General features: G+C 40.6%; 1 protein-coding gene across 1 annotated transcript in view; it reads right to left on the reverse strand.

The window, feature by feature from the left end:
- Nucleotides 1-11,062, reverse strand: part of LIPC (lipase C, hepatic type) — a 72,987-nt gene extending 61,925 nt beyond the window's left edge. The window contains exon 1 of the mRNA XM_050967988.1: nucleotides 10,981-11,062. Within this exon, the coding sequence (XP_050823945.1) occupies nucleotides 10,981-11,062 (82 nt within the window). The remainder of the gene's footprint in view (nucleotides 1-10,980) is intronic.
- Between the last annotated feature and the right edge of the window lie 10,234 nt (nucleotides 11,063-21,296).

Consider the following 21,296-nt stretch of genomic DNA (forward strand, 5'->3'; position numbering starts at 1 on the left):
CTGAAGGGTTTTTCCACTTTCTTTCTAATCCTATGGGATTTATATGAGAGGTAAGGTGGAGGATATAAGAATAGCCACACTGGGTTAGACCAATGGTCCACCTAGCCCAGTAACCTGTCCTCCAACAGTAGCCAGTGCCAGGTGCTTCAGAAGGAATGAACAGAACAGGAAATCATCAAATGATCCCTCCCTTGTCATCCACTCTCAGCTTCTGGCAGTCAGAGGCTAGGGACACCCAGAGCATGGGGTTGCATCCATGAGCATCTTGGCTAATACCCATTGATGCATTTCTCTCTTGGAGGCTAGTACTTTGGTGTCATGTTTTACAAAATATCTTGCTTCTTAATTCATGTAATAGCTGTATTTTATTTTTCATAGTATTTGTATCTCTGGATTTAAGATTTCCCTGTGGATTGTCTCTTAATCCCAATAAAATCAGTGATTTTAAATATTATTTTTTTCTCCCAAATAAATCCTCCAGCAGCTCCCTCAATGAAATCTCAGTGTCTTTTAATAATGAGAGCTACTGTCAGGCTTCCGGTCTCATGGCACTTTGTTAGAATATGCATATAGTGGCAATATAGAGAATGATGTGCTGGTGGACTTTCATCAATTCTTAGACCACTTCATAACTGATATCAGTTTGGTTTTGGACCTCTGAGTCAGTCCTGATATTTGTAGTTCAGATTTTTGGAGGAGGAGTCAATTTTCATGTATATTCAGACTCATAAAGCACAGACCTGAAAGTACATTGTCATGATTGAGCTGAGTGTGCGAATTATCTGTCTGTGACCTGTTATACCACATATAACACATGGTCTGTCTGTAATTAGTAGGACTAAATGATTTTTCTTTACAAATTCTTAAACAGACTCTCTGTGGAGAGTTTCTTTCCTCTGAAGTTTTGTTTTTATCTGATCTCTGTATAGCCATTTTGGGTACATGGGTCAAATCTTACTTTACCGAAAGTCAGTTTGCATTGGTGAGATTTGTATCTTGTTTGTAATAATGAGAATGGAAGTTAAATCTTAGAAAGCAGTAAGAGAATTCTGCATTGTCTTGCATGCCTCTTGGCTGCAGGTAAAGAATTCAATAGTTTGTAGGAGTGCTAATTAATACTAATAATAACTTCACTGACCTGCCTTGGCACTGAAATGCCTAAAAGAAATTGCTCTGGTCCTTGGAGGACTGAGATTTTATTTCTGTGAATATGTTTGTGAACGCTCATGCTCTCATGGTTCTGTATTTAGTATAAATTCAGAGTAATGATCTAAAAGTGTGTGTGTGTGTGTGTGTGTGAGAGAGAGAGATGCGGCAGAGAAGGGCAAACAGATCTGTCAAATCTATCCCACTGTAGGGCATTACTTACAGAGGCTGATATTCTGAGTTAAATCACCTTGTTAAAACTGGCAATATTGGAAAGAAAACTGGAACAGGAGTTGGATCATTCATTCATAGTTAAACTTTTTCTCTCCAAACTTAGAATTCATTTGCGTAATTATGCAAAAAGGGGTCTAAGGGAAATCTAGGCTTTAATTTGGGCAAATTTCCAGAGAGCTCAGAGGTAGAGGTTTTTATTTTCTGGCAGACTACATTGTTGACTATGGAGAAAATAATCATATTAGCTCTAGTTTTTCAAGGAGAAGTGTGCCCTAGACCATCTTAATGTAAATATTATGAGCATCAGACAGAAAAGTCCGCCCCCCCCCCGCTTAAACCTTTCACAAGCAATCAGCAGAGTGACAGAACTGTCTCCTTCTGCTTTTTTTTTTCTTGCTGATAAAATGATTAGAAATCAATCCACGAAATTAGAGGAGAAAGATGCCCTTTACATTCTAATGGAGCCAGGAACTGCAAATAAAATCACTACAGTTACTACTAAGAAAACAAAGGCCAAATTCTGCTCTTGTGCAGCAGTCAGTTGAAAAGTAGTCATAGAAGCTGATGGAGATATTCCCAATTTTTATTATTGGGTAGCTAAGATCAGAATCTGGCCACTGCAGTCTTTAGGTTTTTATCTGATAGGGAATAAGGAGTAATAGCAGAATTTACTGGGGCTGAAAGTTGGGGCTGATTTCTACTTCTGTCAGATTTGAGGATATCTACAGAATGGAATCTTGTATACAAATGTGATTAGAGAAGTGCTAAAACAGGAACCTACACTTACTCTTGAAAGTCATGCTTAACTATGGACTTAAAGTGCTGAGCACTCACCTGCTCCCACTGAAATGTGGCTAGAAAAAATAAAACAAAAATCAAGCAGACTAGACCTCATATTTCTCCAGAGCTAAATGGATCTAGAATGTCAACTCTTCTGTTCTAAATATAGAACCTGTGACTTTTCTATTGGGTTCTAAATTTGGCATCTCTCCACTTGCCCTTGAGCAGTATTAGTGGGGTGGGTTGTGAGCAGCAGGACAAAAATGTTTACACTTGATTGCTTACAGTTAAGTGCTTTAACTGAAGCTTTTTTTAGGGACCTACTTATGGATTGAGGTGCCAGACTGTAGGCACGCAGGCTTGAAAATTTTGGTTTACATGGCACCCTTCAGAGAAGCATCGGACTGGAAGGGATCTCGAGAGGTCATCTATTCTAGTCCCCTGCAGTCATGGCAGTACTAAGTATTAACTGTTAGATGCTCTACTGCAGTGCACAAACTACTGTGGATATTGGAATCTCTTATTGGGCCAGAGCCAGCTCCGGTTAATTCAATGGATAACCTACCATTGACTTAAATGGAAGCTGGCATGGATCCTTATTAAGAGAGTTTGTTGCAGAAATAAGTACTTCACACCAACATAAAAGGATATTCCGACACAACCTTCTTTCTGGGAAGTTTTGGAGTCCTTTGGCTACTTCCTGAGTACAAACATTCATTTTTATTGTATTTCAAAAAATGAATGTAGGTAGTAAGGGAATGAATTGAGTTACTCAGGCCTTGCCTACACTAAAGGAAAAAGTTGATCTAAGCTTCGCAATTTGAGTTACATAAATAGCGTAACTCAAATCAATGTAGCTTAGATTTACTTACCGCGGGGTCCACACTATGCGATGTCGATGGGAGACGCTCTCCAATCGACTCCCTTTACTCTTCTTGATCAGGTGGTGAAACAGAAGTCAATGGGAGAGCGATTGGTGGTTGATTTAGCAGGTCTTCACTAGATCCACTAAATCGATTGTTGCAGCATTGATCTTCCGGTAAGTGTAGGCAAGCCTTAATAGTGGGTTATGGAGCACACAACATAGAAAACCTAGCTCTTACTAAAAACTTGAGACTCATTTGTTTAGGTTGCCCTGGACTCAGTCCACGATGGTTAAGAAGAGATCAGAAACAATGACCTGAGTTGGAGAGCACTGACTGCTAATCTGATGCATATGTTCTGTGGTGTGTCCTTTTGTGCATATTTAGGTATTTTAGTCTCTGAGCTGATAAGGTGTCAGTTTCTGATGTTAGTGTTTTATTCCGTTTTTTCTTTTTTAGACTAGAATTAGTCAGCGTAACAGAAAAACAGATGAGAATTTTTAGTTTAGCCAGTTTAACCTCTAAAATGTTTGTCCTTCATAAATGGAAAGCATCTCAGAACCTAAACATTTCAGGTTGGCTTATGAGAACTCACCTGCTCACAGATATTCAGAGAACATTTCATTTAAATAAGAAGCTGAAGGTGTTTTGAGAATATACAGACACTTCTTATATGGCAGTCTAGAGCTAGCACATTCTTATTTTACTTAAAATATTTGATTTTACAAACAGACTGCTGGATATATAAATTGAGCTTCAAAGAGGTAATATAGTATAGAATCATAAAAATAACAAGCAAAAAAGATTCAAGACCAAGTCACATGGAGTCCTGAAACTGCTGTTAGCTGTTTCATAAGGAGGGAGAAGCATGTCACAAAACCTCCATTTCCTTTCTTCTGTCTTCTCTGGCCATACTTGTATTTAGTTCCCTCCATCCCATGCATAAAAGACTGCAAAGGGAGGGGTCTATGGAGAAACTAGATTAACTTTCTGCTACTGTACTTTTAAATGTTAGATGTCAAGAACTCAAGCCTACAAATTTGAGTGCCCTCCAGAACCATTGAAGTATGAAGTGTAGTAATCAGCCTCTTCCATTTCTGCTTAGTCCAGGCTGGGATTTGGGGAAATAGTGACAATAAGCAATATAGGCTCTACTTAGTTTGGAAGATAGAGACAACCACATTGCATCTGCGTCCAGCGGCTTCACTTAAGAATCTCCTTTGTAGTTGTTACAACCAAGTCACGCTTTTTTTTCATTCTGCGAAGGATACTACCATATCTATGGGTGTTGAGGTACTCCGTTCCTCACAACATTGACTCCATAGTGTGTGGGGGGTCATGTTTCTTTTTAGAAATGGTCCTGCTGCAATATATTTCAGGAGAGGATTAAGTCTCCCTTCTTGAAAGGGTATATCATACCTATATGCTTCTGTGCACTAGGAGGTATTCTGAAAGCCTCTCTGTGCTCCCCTTAGCTTAGGGAGACCAGATGTCCCAATTTTGTAGGGACAGTCCTGATATTCGGGGCTTTTCCTTATATAGGCACCTATTACCACCCTCTCTCACATCCTGATTTTTTTCACACTTGCTGTCCAATCACCCTAAGATAGCTCCACCCATCCACCAGTGCGGAGCTATGGCTAAGTGCTAGAATTTAGCTCACAGAGAGCAAAACTTCTTTCATTCAGTAAACTCTGTATGCTCCGTATCCTTGACTGAACTTGAAACATCCTTATCTGTGAGCATTGCACAGTGCACATGGTGTTTCATTTCTTTCTTGTTGACCTTGTCTTGCCCAAGTGAACAACAGGTACAGGTCAACTCTAGACTGTTTGGAACACTATTTTTGTAAAGATAACCCTAAAATCTAGGGCTCAAATTCTGCACAAGTAGTCCTATGAATTTCAGTTGGACTACTTTACTACTCAGTACCAGTAAAGATGGCAAAATTGCACCCTTAGTAACTAAAGGAAGCACAAAAATTCAATACCACACACACATGCACATCTTACATTCCATACTTTTTTAAAACCTCATCAGTCGCCTAGGATTTCCCATGCAGCACCTCTTGTTAATTCCTCAGCTGTCATGACTTTGATCTCATTTGCTAAGAAAATTCCAATATATTATTTTCCTTACAAAAAAACTGTTCTCCGTTAAAAGAACAAGCTTGCATAATGATGTAGATTTCAATTTCTATTCCCCAGTAAGCAGAAGTTAAGCATGATGGAGATGGAGCACAATAAATTACTGGGAGATGAGCCAGCTGGCTGTCAATGCAGTATTCCACTGCAGTTGCTTCCCAGTTGCTGGTATTGGTGCTTAAGACTTGCGAGACTGATAATCTAAGCTCTTTTCTCTACTTTAGGTCTAGATGGCCATTTTACAACCTTCCTACAACCTCATAGCTGCACCATCCCAGGAACAGACCAGAGAATGAATTGGTTGGGTTACAATTCCTCCCTTGTGCTTGGGTGGAAGGTACTTTATCCTTTTCACAGAACAGTTTACTGTTCCCACTGCACCTGTTCATCTACTTTGGGGGTTCAGGTGGATTGAGCCAAAGTCAAACCTCATCAGCGAAGCAGCACCATCTTCCTCTCTGCAGCTGGTGTTACAATCTAAGCCGGTTAAACAGAGAAGACCTTACTCCCCTGCATGGCTGAGTAAAGGCTGTGACAATTTAGTTCTCAGTGGTGAGCCTCTGTTCTTGGTCCAGATAAGCTACTGCTAGCCAGCTCTCTTAATGCATGCACTTGTGAAACTGGGATTCATAGCTATGGAACTCTGTTGGTTAGACATACACATTTGAATAGAAACTGGCTAATGTAGCCAAGATCAGTCTTTGTTATATTTCAGTTGCCTGAAAAAGGTTTGGTAACCACTTTCCCTAGTGAACTTCCAGGGGAGAGCACTTGGGTTGGAGTCTAGGACTAGATATTTTAAAATGGTGTTTAAATCGCTCCTAAGAACTTTGGTTGAATAAACATGGAAAGGCCCTTAGTTTTTTACATAATGCAATTTAGCAAAGATACATAGTTTACTAATCAAGTATCTGAGATAAGCTGGAGGTTAAGCTTCCCTCAAGATGTCTTACATACATCAGTTAGTTCATATTTGTATTTATTTCCCCATATCTGTAATAAACAATATATCACTACAGAGGTTGTAATCAGTGGTGAGAAATGCAGCACTTCTCAAGCATTCCCCAAATAACAGTAACAATCCTAGACATAGTCCATTCTCAAATGGTTTAAAGATATTTCATCAGTACAATGTAAGCTCTGGAGTGGAAATATTGCTAGTATAATACAAAATATTTTATGTATTTGATATGTAGTGAATATAGAAACTCCCTGAGGGTTTGAAAGCTATTAGCCTAGGTTAAAATTCAGTTACATAAAAATTAAAACTACCAGCTGCTTCTCATCCCCAAATCGCCAACTAGAGATGAGATCAAACCAAAACAACACCCACTTGACCCTCTAATACCACATCTTACCATGGTGTAAGTAAATGTAATACCATACCTTACCATGGTGTGTCCTGTAAAATATAAACATTAGTGTATCTATAAAGAAACATTTTTAAGTTTCCAGGCAAATAGGATTTGTTCCTGAACAGTGTCTGAAGTTTAAGTAATTGCTAACATTTATTAATGTGGACATCCTGGTAAATCAGAATTCATCTGAACTGTTTTTTATAGCCAGCATTTATTGTAAGTGATTGAAGAGGACAAGTTTACATTTGACTGGGCTTCTAATTGAGTGGCCTTATGAAATGAGGATTTATGAACACAGAGTTGAACATTAATTGATGTCCTCCAACATGCCTCATGACCCCTCATTACCCAATGGTAGAGCAGTGGCACTTGAAATAGGGAATAAAATCGCTCATGGCACGCTACAGAACATTTGACCCTGAAATAAGAGAACTATGGGTAAATGGTTTAATATACAGATGTATGAAAATGACCAATCTAATCTCAGCTCTGTGTTTATATGTTTGCTTAGCAAAGAATGTGTGGGATAACATGCCATGGAAGCAGAGCCTTGTGGGAGTCTGTCTACTCCAAAGCTACAATGACTGGAAATAGGGGTCTGTTTGCTGCCTTGGGGCCTTATTCTGACACCATTACTCCCATTGTATAATACCTTACTCTGTGAGTGGTCCCAGTAACTTCAGCTACAGAGTAAGGTTGTATGCCATGGGAGTAAGAGTGAGAGAATCAAATTCTTGAATAGTAGTAAGTCATAGGACTGCTATAGTGCAAATCCAAATTGTGTGGTGCAAGGTGGCTTAATTTGTTACAGAGAGCTGTATGTATGAATAGCTTCTCCATTCATAATCAGTTTCAGTTGGGTTCCTCTTTGTCACCTCCTTTTTGGTATTTACCACATATTGCACCTGGTGTAGTTGTATCTGAATCTGGAGGCCAATTAGAAGAGTAAAATCTATTTTGTATTACTGGTAAAAGACTAATTCAAATGAACGTAATTGAAACTGCACAAGCAACTTGAACAGTGTGTGTGCGCATGGGCACGTGCTGTCAGGTTGCCCTACATCCAACTGCCAAGACCATGAAGCATGCTTTAACAGAATAAACTTTCATTGGCTGATCATAATGTGAGGTCACGAGACTGTTGCTAGCTGCTTATGAAGGAAATTAGTCTTCTACAAGTTAACACTTTCAGGGAAGTTACAGCACACGAATGAGTAAGTACTGGAGCAACTTTTATGAAATCAGAGTATTTAACAAGTAAGAGTTCCTAACTGTGTAAACTGCCTCTGTTTTTCACAAATGCATTGTTGAGTAAACCATTTTAGAGGGAAATTCTTCAGTAAATTGTTTTGAAAGGGGAATAGTTTAAGGTTTGTTTTCTACATCTATCTGAAGAGGATCATAATTCATTTTGGCCCATTGCCAAAGTAATGAATTTTATCACCCAGTCTTGGCATGTGCAGATAGATGGCCCTTTTTGTCTCTTTTGCCAGTTATTGCTTATTCTGCTAGGAAATCTTATGCATGCTGCTTGGAAGTGGCTGCTGGCCCATCCAAATACTGCCACGCTCTCTGACTACATATGAAGCCTGACTTAGTTTTGGCAAACTATTCTTAGCTGTACCTAATATGTAGGAAAAGAAGTCACTATGCTAAGGCTACTCTGCTGAGCAATGTAAAGTTGAAAACAGCATTATTAATGTAGTTAATGAAATCCCACTATTAACCCTGAAACTTCAAGTAGATTGAGCGTAGCTCTCATATGACAAGATATGCCACACAAGTCAGTGGTAAACAACAACAAGCATTTCAGAAAATAATTTAATAAATGTATCTATTGACATTTCCCATTAAAATGATATCACTTCTTCTACTCTGAAAGGAATGAAGCAAACCACAAACAATTAACAACATTTCTTCAGTGCTGTGTAGATGCACTACTGCATTATCAAGAAAATGTACTTTGTTCCAGTTTTTTTAGTATGAGATGTGATTTCTACTGTGTGAATAGTAGCAGGAAAAGGAAAGCAATGCACAAGTCAAGTGAATGCCTATTATGTTTTCTTCTTCCGGTGAATGTAAGCCCCTCATTAAGATGTTCAGTCATTTGCATTAGAAGAAAACATTGAAGCTTGTTTGATGCATGGCTAGTTCTTTGTTCTAGACCCTAGTATTGGGTATTTCCATGAACAAAAGAAAAGGGTCTTTAATTAATTGGACTGAAGTTATATTTTGGATTTTGATGGGAATGATTGTCTGGAGTTTCACTTTTGAGGTTAGCCAGATCTTGAAAATCTTCAATGAAGCCCTCAAAGGAGGAGTAACCTTTAGGTGATAGAACTCTTAATTCCAAAGGACTTTGCTGCTGTATGTCTATATAGTTTCTCTAATGAAATGCAGCCACCGATGGTATATGTGTGGGGGTGAGGAATTTTGGCAAAGGACACAAGGAATGTAATGGGATCTGGATCTTCAACATCCAAGCAGAGACCAGTCAGACCAATCTTCGGACCAAAATTTTCAAATGTGGATATTTAGTTTAACTCCTAAATCCATATGTACATGTCCTAAATTAAAGAGTTTGACTGTTTTCAGTCAACAATGACCCACAAATCCCACTGATGTAAAACACATCTGCTAGTGTCTTCCCATTCTAAGTACCCTCACACAATAAACTAGCTGGTGCTTAATTTCCCTGCTTTGAAAGGGTGAGGGGCCAAGTCTAACCTAACTACAAATTCAAATCCAGTTGAAAGGAGTGTCATTCTATGTACTTCAGACCTGAAACTTAGACTACTCTACACATTTTGATTTTTTTAATCCTTAAGAATAATGGTTATTACTTGAATAATTGAGAATAACTCCATTGAGGTCAAGAGTTATAGTGGTATAAAACTGATGTGAAACAAGAATCTGACACTAGAATGCAAGGCTGCTGCAACCAGATTTTAACCTTTGTAACTAAGCTCTGCAGACCATTCTAGCCCTGTTCTGTGCAAATGAGAACAGAGCAGATTTTCTTAAAAAATATTTCTTAGCTTTACCTATTCTTGTTTCTTAAATCAACAGTATCTTGTCTAAAAAAGGCACTAATGTGGATGTGCCTGCTAATGCTAATGGGATGCATGCTTAACGTGCTTCTTGGAAGCCTAGGTAGGTTCTAAGCTAGGGAAGCAAACAGCAAACAAGTGGAGTCCATTGACATAATTGTGCCTAGATTACAAAAAGGAATGTTATAAAAGGTGCCAGAGATGGTAAGGGAGGGAGAGTAGGCACTGGCATCAAGTGAGCCTTCTGACCTTAGAGGAACTGGGGTACAGTGACCTGCTGTCATGTTTTTGATGAATGACCTGAACTTTTAACACACAAGGTTTGGAATGGAGATGGGTAAAGCTTACATTACAAACCTCAAACTACAAACAAATCTCCATCTGAGTTGTACTAAAAATTTGAAACTCAGTGTAGGCCTATCAATGTTTTGCTAAGAGTTGTCAGCCTTTCAAGTACCTGTGGGCCCAGCTGTGTGGGAACCTGGAACAGATTCTAGTTTTGAGTGAAACTGGTTCTGACTGAGGTTTTTCTTCAAGTTTTTGTTGTCACACCTGAAATACAAAGTGAAACTTGGGGTGCAGAACTCCCCTGCCCCCAAATTGAAATCACTGTGCAAGTGATATGTATAGTATCCTCTGACGGGAAATAGTTAATAGAATTGTTATCATGAAACCTTACGCAGCTACCAACAAAGGACATACTTCTACTGCAGATGTACAACTCTACATCTCACCTCAGTCCAAGGATGAAACTATATTATCCCCTCCAGATTTAAAGTATTGGAAATAACCTTAGATAAGAAGGAAAACTGCTACTTAGTATGTATGGTTTACAAGGCTGAATATGAAATTAACTTTGTCACAGTAGAGAGGTTTAGTACTACAGTTTTGTGGTTGTCATATTTCAATAATCAAAGGGACACTGACATAAAGTGGCATAACCCCATGGAAAATGCAGGTGCAACAACATACAACTCCTCCGGCACAAGATTTCAAACATATACCCCTTTCACTCCAACGACACTCCACCAATAAATAAATTAATGAAGCAATTTGTAAAATATCTGGAGACCTTTTCCCCTGTTTTAGAAAATATTCTTTCACAGAGCAGATTGCACTATTGGTTCAAGAGAGTTTTCAAACAAATACATTTTTTAACTAAACTGTCAACAAACATGTTAGAGGTCAGATTACCTAACGGCTGCATTCTTTGAGAATGGTTTCCTCTCATTTAAAAACAGGTACATTTTCTTATAAATGTCATTTTAATTGCCATGCATTTGATTAAGAGAAAGTAATGTTGAAAAAAAGCATGCTGAATCCCAAGGATTCAGTACCTCAATCTTTATAGCACAAACTTTGAAACAAAAATCATGATTGCTAGTTACATTATCCAGTATATTACCTTTTTTCTTCCCTCCATGTGTATTTGCTTGAGTAAAGATGAAGAAAAGCAAGAAAAGTGAGAGAAATCGGAAACTTCTCATTTCTTCTCTTTCCGCACGAATGCTGAGGCTTTCACTACTAATTTTCTGCTGCCAAAGAGACATAGAAGATTATCAATACTTTGGAAGCAATGGTTACCCATTAATCGTTAACCTTTAACCTTTAAGTGTTCTGTTCACTGTTCCAATATTTTCTTTCTGTGCCTCACTCTAATGTGAACTGAATTTACTTTCATCCAAATACATTTTCATTTTATGTTGCTTTTGGCAGAAATTAAATTTAGAACTGGATCTCTACCTTATTCAGCAATGCTCAGTTTTGAACAGATCACAATGAGGGTGAATATTCTGTTCTGAAATGCAGCTGAAGGTCGTGGGTAGTTAGCTCAAAGTTGGTTGGCTCAGACTGAACATATTGCAAAATGACTAAAGGAAAAGAAGACTAATCTAAATAGTTCACAAATCTAGAGACATCCAAGTTGGGGTTTGTGTGTGTAGAGGGGAGCCGGTGGGGGGGGGGGGAAATCAAATGCGATAGGCTGAAATATCTCACTTAAACAAACAGTTTTGCTAACCTCAGCTATAATAGATGACTGCTTTTGTACAAGAAAAAATGTTTTTTAGTTTAACATAAGCAGGCAGATTTTTATCTTGTGTGAGAAATTCATTAACAAAGCACAATTAACTGACATCTCCCTCCACTAATAACAATAACTGCAGTAAGTGTAGAGGTGACTTCAAAGAAAAGTCATTGCATGGTACATTGTCTACTGGAAATCAGAGCAGGGGTTAATAACTGTGATGTGTACAAATGTCGCTATAAAGGTGTGTACTCTATTTGTGCTGTGACAGGGTGAACAGGCCTTGTCAAGTAGGCAGGGAGCACTGCTTGTTTCTGCCCTGGTCATGTGTGAGGTGTAGTGCTGAGGGCCCAGTCAGGCACTTGGAAGAAACATAGCAAACTTTTTTTTTTATTAAAGGCTGCTTTGAGGTGTTAGAGTTCCTCCTAGGGATGGATTCTGACACCCTCTCTCTAGTAGAGTAATGCGTTATATTAAATGCAGTCCCACAAAGTTGACTGGAACTACTTTTGGGATAAGGCACTACTTTGTTGTAACAAACTCACTCCCGAACTCAAAGATTACTACCTCAAGGAGGGGTAGCTGTGTTAGTCTGTATCAGCAAGAACAATGAGGAGTCCTTGTGGCACCTTGGAGACTAACAACTTTATTTGGGCATAAGCTTTCATGGTCTAGAACCCACTTCATCAGATGCATGGCCTGAATAAAGACTGGGAGTGGTTGAGTCATTACAACACCTAAACCTAATTTCCCCAATACTAATTTCTCCCTACTGTTATTCACACCTTCTTGTCAACTTTCTAAAATGGGCCACTCTCATTACAACTTCGAAAGTTATTTTTCCTCCCTTGGTATCCTGCTGTCAGTTGAATTGTCTCATTAGACTGACCTCACACTTGGTAGGCAAATCACATCTTTTCATGCATTTATACCTGCTCCTGTATTTTCCACTCCAGGCATCTGATGAAGTAGGTTCTAGCCCATGAAAGCTTATGTCTAAATAAATTTGTTAGCCTCTTAGGTGCCACAAGGACTTGTCATTGTTTTTATCTCAAGGAAGAAACCTGGCTGAATATGGGAGTGTTTTAACCAGCTGATCCAGTGCACCACTTTACATATAGCTTGACTTCATGGTTCCTATTGTCCTGGTTTAACTGTAATTTAGAGCATTTCTATTATAAACTTGAAAAGGTTACTGAAGATCACTTTGCTTTTCTGAAATATTAGTATTATATTCTACAAAATTTGTTGAAAAAAAAGTGTTTAAGCTAGGTTCCTACGGTATTAGGGAAGTGGGGGGCTTAGCTGGCTCCATGGCACTGCCTTCCCATAGACTTCTTGGAAATTGAGCAGCCAAGGACAAAGGGTTGCCTAGCCCCAAGGAGATTCCCTGGAGACATGAATACAGCTCCCAACTGTCCTGGATTTCCTGGAGACCTTCCTGGGTGTCCCAAGAGCAGCCACAGCTAGTCCCCCTCCAATAGAGTTGAGGTGAGGAAGAGGCACAGGACCTCAGTGGATCTTAGGGGAACCACCAGATTTGGAGGCAGGCACTCTGCTTGGGCCAAGGCAATTAAACAGTGTTGGGTTGATCTCTGAGTGGAGCCTGATGTGGCTTTCCTAAAAAATTCCCTCCCTTATGGAGTGGGAGATGATCTGGATGTTGCAGGTTAGCCTGCCTAATGCCATTGGATTAATCTTTACCCCGCTGTGCAGATACGTATGTTTCATTCCTCATCTTGGTATCTCACCACCTGTGCTGGCAGGTGTTGGGAATGGAGTTTTGTGAACCAAATTCTCCCTTTACAGAGCTTCAAATGAACTTTTTTCACTTGGCACTTCATGGGAGTTCGTAGTCCCTTGAGGCTTATTTTTGAGTTTCCCATTCAAACAAAACAAAAAGTCCTCCCAGCAAAGCACAGATATGACTGTATACATTCAGTTTTTTCCACCCAAAATCACAGTTCAGTCAGCTGTGTTCAAATCTCTCTCCAAGTTTACTAACAGGTGTGGGAGCTGTGGTAACCATTATGTGAAAGTCATTCTGAGTTCCACGGGCACACTGAAATCCCAAACTGGCTACTTTTAATCAGTTCTTTCTTTTTGTTATGAAAGCTTCACACAGCGCTAGTTAGGAGGACTACTTATGTGGTCAGGACGTTGACTAACTGATGTCACCTAGAGATTACAGCTGCACAAAAATATGGATCTTCAAAAAACCAAGAGAACTTCAGAAGTTCCTCCCACCTGAGGGGAAAAAAATGTAATGCGCATTTGCTCCTGAATCGCAACTGGAAAAATGTTTCTACAGTTCTGTAAACTTTTCAGCCTTCAAATCCTGCATTTCACCCACATCTCATGTGTTCCTTTACAAATCAGAACTGAGACATCCTCTTAAAATTAGGAAAAGTGGAGCTAATAGCAAAGGCATATGATTCAAGTGGAAATTCCCCATTACCCCAAGACCTGGAGGACCCCATTAATGAGAATGTAAGGGTCACAGGAACGATATTGTCAGAATGGTTAAGTAGACCTGGTGTGCTCTAAAGAGTATTTCGTAAACTCTCTTCTATACTTTTTTTTGCAAGGATTTGCTGTTTAGAAATAGCAAATAGAGAGAAAATGCTTTAATAAGAACTCCAGAACTATCTGCATGAGATAGAATAGCTGAAACCAGAAGCTGAAAGATTAGAAAAATAGATAGGATGACCCATAATGGTGTTTTTTTCTGCTCTATTGTCTCAACCTCTTAATTTGCATGATTGCTCCTATCATTCTCACTCATCTAACCTGTCTCTGAGCACATGGTGATCATCTTGGGATTGCAACACTTAGTAGTTTTGTTATGCTGGCAAACCAGCTAACTCCTGTGTATGACCCATAATTTAACAGGCATTGCAATTGTAATCAGTACAATTCACATGTGTGTGAATATCAAAGAGATGTAAGCAGATCAGCAATCACTAACCCATTCATTAGTAGTAGGAATCAAGGGAGATGATAAATGTTTGCCTATGTATCTATATCGTGTTAGTTTACCAATGTAAATAAACTAGTGCATAGATGCTAAATCCCTTTCATGTCTTAATTGTCTTTATATTATGTATGTGACAATGTTCAGTTAACCTGAAGATCAAAGATGTGAGTCACTGCAGGAAACTGGTAATATTATCTACATTGTCTTCAGTTTATCTAGCTCTGTTCCTAATGAATAACCAGCAATTCCCTTATGTAAATCAGTGTAATTAGATTACTTGTGTATGTTAACTTCCATGAATGGGTCAGTATGCGCTCAACAAAGAAGGAGCTGCAGTCACATGCCCTGCTCAAAACACTTAACAACCTCTTTCAGCTATAAAAGAGAAACCTTGGGCCTGATTCTGCATCTCTAGTCTGCTGAACTTTTAACAGGGAAAGGGGAACTTTTGAACAGGGACTGAGATCTTCCAAGTAGTTACTTCGAATACCCTGGAAAATGAGTGGGAAGACTTGAACTGACTCTACATGTAAACTACCTTTTGGATTCTGGCCTTTTGGAAACTAGCAAACTAGCAAATTTGTGCAAACTAGCAAATTTAACATCAGTGCTACAGTTCGGATCTGAGGATTTGCCAATCACTAGTCTATGATTCTTTAACAATTTAATTCTTTTTTTCTTTTATTATTAATAAATCTTTAGTTTACTAAGAATTGGCTAACAGCATGTTATTTGGCTAAGATACTAAATATATATATTGACCTGGGGATAAGTATCTCATCCTTTGGGATTGGTAGAATCTCATGTACACTGAATTGGGTTTTCAGTAACCTCTCACTATATTAGACTAATTTGTCTGGATCTGGAACCAGGATCTAGAATGCCTAAAGGGGTCTTCAGTCTGGCTTTTTGTTAACCAGTGTGGTGCTACAGAAGCTCATTTTGTTGCTGGTTTGGTGACTCTGATGATAAAATAAAGCACTAGTTCTTGAGGTGTCTCAGCCCCGAGTGTGGCATTCTCTGGGGTGATCCATTCTAGGCAATGGTCACAGTTTATTTCATTGTTCAATTGGTTTTACCAATAAAGCTATTTTCTAATGTCTACTCTGAACTTTTCCTCCTTCAGCAAACTGTTACTTGTTACAGAACCGTCTTTCATTTGGTAGCTCAGAAGCCCAGATGGGTCTGAATCCTACATTAGTACTATAAACTGATTTGTTAGGCTTTATAAACAAAAACCTGGAGCAAATTCCACTATCTTTATTTGTATTACCTTAGTGCCTAGGAGCCCTTGTCATGGACAACCTCCCTCCCAACCCTTCGCGCCCCCTGCCCCCATTGTGCTAGGCACTGTGCAAACACCGACCAAAAAGACAGGCCCTGCCTCAAAGGGCTTGTGGCTGTTTATGGGGAGCTCCTCAGAAGCCTGAGGGGAGCTCGAGAGAAAGTGTGAAGGTGTTTTCAGCTCTGTCACACCCAAAACACTCGCGCAAAGTCAGTGGCTGCATGTGTTCATGATACTGCAGATATGTCACAGGTAAAAGGATCAAGGGAAAACAATGGGTCGAGAGGAAATGAACCCAAGTAAGACGTTTACACCAGTGTGACATTACCCAGGGTACAGTCTGGACTGTCGGAAAACTGTCTTTTCAGTTCTCCAGTGGTGAACATAATAGTATAGACTGTCACAACAAGCTGATAGGAAAAAATACTACCAGAACATTAGAAAACAAGCACAATAAAACAGGCAATAGACAAAAACAAGCAGATGTATTGTTAGAGGTATGGAAAGACCTCTGCTTTGTCTGGAAGTGGCTCTGGTTCCTCAGTATGAGGAACCTAATCATGAGTCATCTCCTACGTAAGGAAGACCTGAGTTCTCTTCTGGTGTTTTGTTTTGTGACCTTGTTCAAGTAACTTAAATTCTCTAGGCCTCCATTCCTCATTTGAAAAATTAGGAGGATGACACAACTTACCTCAAAGGATGCTGAGCCTTAATTCACATGAGGTTTAAAAGTAGTTTGGATGTTATTAGACTGAAGGGGTTATGGAATTAAAACAATTTAATATCTTTAACAAATTGTGCTTGTGTGTGTTCCTTCATGGCAATATCTGTCTTGGTCTAAAAGTTCTAACTGGGGTATCATTTCTAACTAGTATTCACAATTAACACTTTCTCATGGGCGTGGTATCACCCTCTTCCCCTTCCCTCCATCAAATTCCACATTGAAGTCAATGGTCATGTTATTGCAACACTCCTATTCCAGGTAATACTTCTGCTATATAAAGGTAATTCATATTTTGCTAGCAGCATTAGTAATTTGCCTTCAGCATTGACAGTAATACAAGCAATAATGGCTAGAGAACAAGCAGTGCTCTGGGAATACTTCTACAGTATTAGAATGAGAAATCCCACAGCATGCATTTAAGATAAGTTGATGTAGCATAAAATTGCATGCTATGGCACATTAGTCAACAGAAAGCAGATGCCATTGTTTTCTAAGGAAAGTCACTGCTCACAATGGCCTCTTGCAAGGCTATCCCATTCACACTACATATGATCAGAGTCTTTTTTCTTTTTCCTAGGTCTAGTCTCCATTTGATGTACATGAGTAATTCCAATTAACTTTAATACACACTCATCAAGAGAAGACGATCTCCTACAATATAATGTACTTTAGAGGTAGAGGTTTCCTGATTAGATGAACAGAAAAAGTGCTTCTTACCTAAATTGTAACTTAGCCAATCCTACCACATGTTTGACAGGTCACTCAATAAATGAGTTGCCAGCTTTGTGTGAGCTGTTCTGTCTCATTTGGGTAGCAAACTGGCTCTCATTACTAAATTGTAGTCAGTAACACACAGAGATCACACACAAGCTTTCAGCATAAAGGAAAGGCAGAGAAAGAAACGGTTATGCTTCAGCAATTACTGGCTTGTTAGCCCTTTGGCACTGACCATGCGAACAGATGATCATTTTCGTGAATGGTATTCCTTTGTTTCAATTCACAGGCTGTATCCCCTGTTTGGAGGAAGACTCATATTATCAAAGGAAGTTAGCTTCCAATAGGTTTGTTAGTAGATAGTGACTGCAGCAGATCTAAGGCATACCATAGATGTCTGTTTCCATATAGAGAATTATTGAAGCTGGAATTCTCCAAGTTCAGGATGCCTGCTGGATCTTTCTGTACCACCTGTGCCCATTGTGATCTGGCTGTGTGGTGACATTAAAAGGCATGCTTTTCACACACATCTCAACTATATGTATATGTGAGGTTATGTCAAAATTTACATCTTGGTAATGTACATTTCTTGTAAGGTGATAAGTTTCTATTTGGTTTAGATAAAATAACCATTAAAACATTGCATAGCTTATATTTATGATAACTGTTTTATGGAACCCTCATTAGGGTGTGTGTGGAATACAGCGTGTATCCCACTACTTAGAGGGGGGCTGCTGTGCTCTGTTGAGGACTTATGTTGGGAAGAGAGCATGGTGGTATGAAGGGGGAGGGGAGGAGGGGCTGTCAAAAGAAGGTGGCTTTAAAGTCTGTCTGGAACTCCATAATAGTCCCATGGGTGGAGACTGCTGGGGGATGTGTCCCTTGGGCAAGCTGGCTGCTCTTGGGGTCCACGCATTGACTGCAGACCCGCAAGTGAAACAAGAATTGTAGTAGCAGCAGTTCCTCTGGGTAGGATTTTCACGGTAGAGGGCCCTGCACCATTGGCTGAATACAGTCCGAAGTTACAAAGCTAAGGAAACACAGGACTTGGGACCTGGAGGTTTCTAAACACAACTATATTGACACCGGCAAAGCAGCAAATATCCAGACTAACACGGCTACCCCTCTGATACTTGACACTGGAAAGGCAACTGGGAAAGCACTTGAGAAGCTGGCTCCTGGGACACATGGACCGGGCTGTGTCCCGATTTGGCTTCAGGGAATTAATCATTACAGTGTACTCCTGATTATCTGAATAGCAGAGGAGAGGGACATGGATTTGATTCAGGTTATTGGGAGTTGGGATAGCTGAGAGGGCAGGAGTCATTCAGCACCGGGGGCTCGAGGCTGCTTCTCTTCACAGTCCTGGCTGGGGAGGGGTCTTAGCTCTACCCCACTCACTCACTCTCATGACAGTGGGGCTGCAGAGGGTTTCCTGTGCTGTTGCTGGGCCAGTGATACCCAGTCACTGCAGGTGCAAGGTGCAGGGCAGAACAGAGACCCCTCCCCCCAGCTGGAACTCTACTCTGCCCTGCCAGGATTATGGTTGCCAGGCAGTAGTGCTGGAAGGCCCTGAGAAGTTTGAGGGGGGCGGGGGGGCAATGCACCTGGACTGTAGCCTCCCTTGCTCTGGTCCTCCCCTCATGGCCCCACCTGCACTCCACTCCCCCTGTGGCTCTGCCTCTGCTCCACCCTGAGGTCCTGCCTACACTTGGCCTCTTGCCCCAAGGTCCTGACCTCAGTCTGTCTCTTCCCATCCCTGCTCCACCTTTCCTCAAGGCCTGACCCACTCCTTGCTCCTCTCTGCTTCTTCCCCACCCCACTCCACACCCCCAGACAGGAAAAAAGTGGGAGGAGATAGCGGTGTAAAAGCGATGGGGCTGTGGCCCCCTGCTCCTGCTGTTCCAGTGCCCTTGTTGCCAAGTGTCTGGTTTTTGACCAGAAAGTCCAGTTAGAAAGTGCTCCTGGTAGTGTCTGTTCAGCACTGCTAACCGGACACTAAAAGTCCAGTTACAGGAGTAACTGCAGTCAGCCTCCCCACCAGGAGGGTGCGAAGAGCAACTGCAGCTCAGAGAGAGAGAAACTGGCTGGGAAGGACCTGGCTCGGGAAGAGAGAGGTAGGTACCGGTTCCGTGCCACCCCAGGGGGATCCTGTCTGCCTGCCCCACCCTGCTGTGCTTGCCCATGGCCTGGCCTTGCTCCTTACCCCATGGGGGTCCACAGATATGTTTGGCACCAGTCCCACAAAAAAATAATTTGGCCCTGGCTCCTTGCACTGCCCCAGGAACCGTTCAGCCACATGGTAGCCACCACTTCAGTCAGGGGCTCATCCTCCTCACAATCCGGGGGCGGGGGGGTGAGGCGATCTACTTTGTTATCTGAAGTTGAACCTCTGCATTATGCGAATCCCTTCCTTGTCCCTCATGTATCTCATGCTGAGGGACAAGGCAGGGATTTGGATTATGGGACGTTTATATAATAAGGTTGTGGCTAAATAGGAGTACACTGTAGTCCTTTCTTGAGGTACAGGGTTGAGGTTGCTGGTACTAGGTGTCTATCAGACTGGGGAGTTTGGTATTTGCAGAAGTTTTGGTGCATTCCAAGGCAAAATATCGGAATTTGGAGCTCTGTAACTTAGTAGCTTTACTTCCATTTTTTTTAAAGCTCAATAATGATGTGCAACATTCCTTATGTTCTCCAAGAGGGTTTTCAATCACCTACAGACAAAGAGCATCATAGTACAAAGTTGTCTTTCAGCTTGAGAGGAAACCTTATGGGTCAGATCGTCAGGTGGCATAACTCCCTTCAGCTACCCAAGGCTTGAGGTGAAAAGCAGTGGGGCCCGTGCACTTTGTAGTAATGTTTTCCAGTATCTTAAGGGGCCAGTAAGTTTCATCTTCTGAGTAAAATAACTTAGTGTGCATGGACCTGATCCTGTGAAATGAGTGTCTTCTGCAAGATGCAGTCTGTTTTATTGCTTATGATGCATGTGACATCTCTTCTGGACTGGTCACTCAGAATCAAGTTGATGTCACCTATATTTGCCCTGAATCTGTACGTTGGGCTCAGAATTGCATTCCTGTAGCTTAAAAAATGCAGTTTACCACATTCTGTATAGCTGTGTTCATTGATAACTATAAAAAACCTCAACCAGCACCACTGAGAAACTTGTATTTGAAATGGTTTTTTTTTTAGAGAACTGAAAATCAAACAATAGCCAGACATAAATAAAACTGAATAGTAATAGGAGGTTCTTCTGTGTAATTTCAGTAAATAAAATATTTACGTTTTCAGTCTATTTCCTTCAGTGCCCTTTATTTAGGAACAATGTGTAATGTGTTTAGTTGCCTTGAAAGAATGGGGTTTGAATTCTAGGTGACTTGGCCTGAGGCCCGAGCCACAGAAGCATGGGGGCCAGAGGCAGGCAGCTGATAGGGGATCTTGGTAGAGCCAAAGATCATGGCAACACCCCTCACCAATGCAAAGGGGAGATGCGAGGATGAGTGAGCTCCACCGCAACTATCTTCTTATGAATTCTAGGTTTTGATTTTATGAACAGTTTGTGTATTTAAGAAACCCTGTTTTTCTATCAGTACCTGGTCAGTGATGATATAGGGGGTCAAGATAGGGGGAGGGGGAAGCCTTCCATAACTGTACATGGCAAAGCTTACATGTTAAGGAACTTATTGCTCCTACAAGCATGATAGATATTTCATGGACCCCCTAGTAAGAACCAGGCATGCCTGCCAGGTGTACTAGTAGCCTTCTGTTGTGTGTGACAAAGTGCATTAAGTCTATGCTTACTCATATGCTTGTATTTGGTCAGGCAAAAGGTCTTTTCCCTTCATTGTACTGCATGTCAGATAACTACTCAAACATACATAAAGCATTTCATTGAAAGACTGCAACCCAACCCAGCCTCATGCATGGCATTTTTGTGTTTTTTGTTGTTTTCTGCTCCTTTTGGGAACAGAGCTTCAAGGTTTTAAGGAAAG

Source organism: Gopherus flavomarginatus, chromosome 9, assembly GCF_025201925.1.
Source record: "Gopherus flavomarginatus isolate rGopFla2 chromosome 9, rGopFla2.mat.asm, whole genome shotgun sequence".
Taxonomy (NCBI): Eukaryota; Metazoa; Chordata; order Testudines; family Testudinidae; genus Gopherus; species Gopherus flavomarginatus.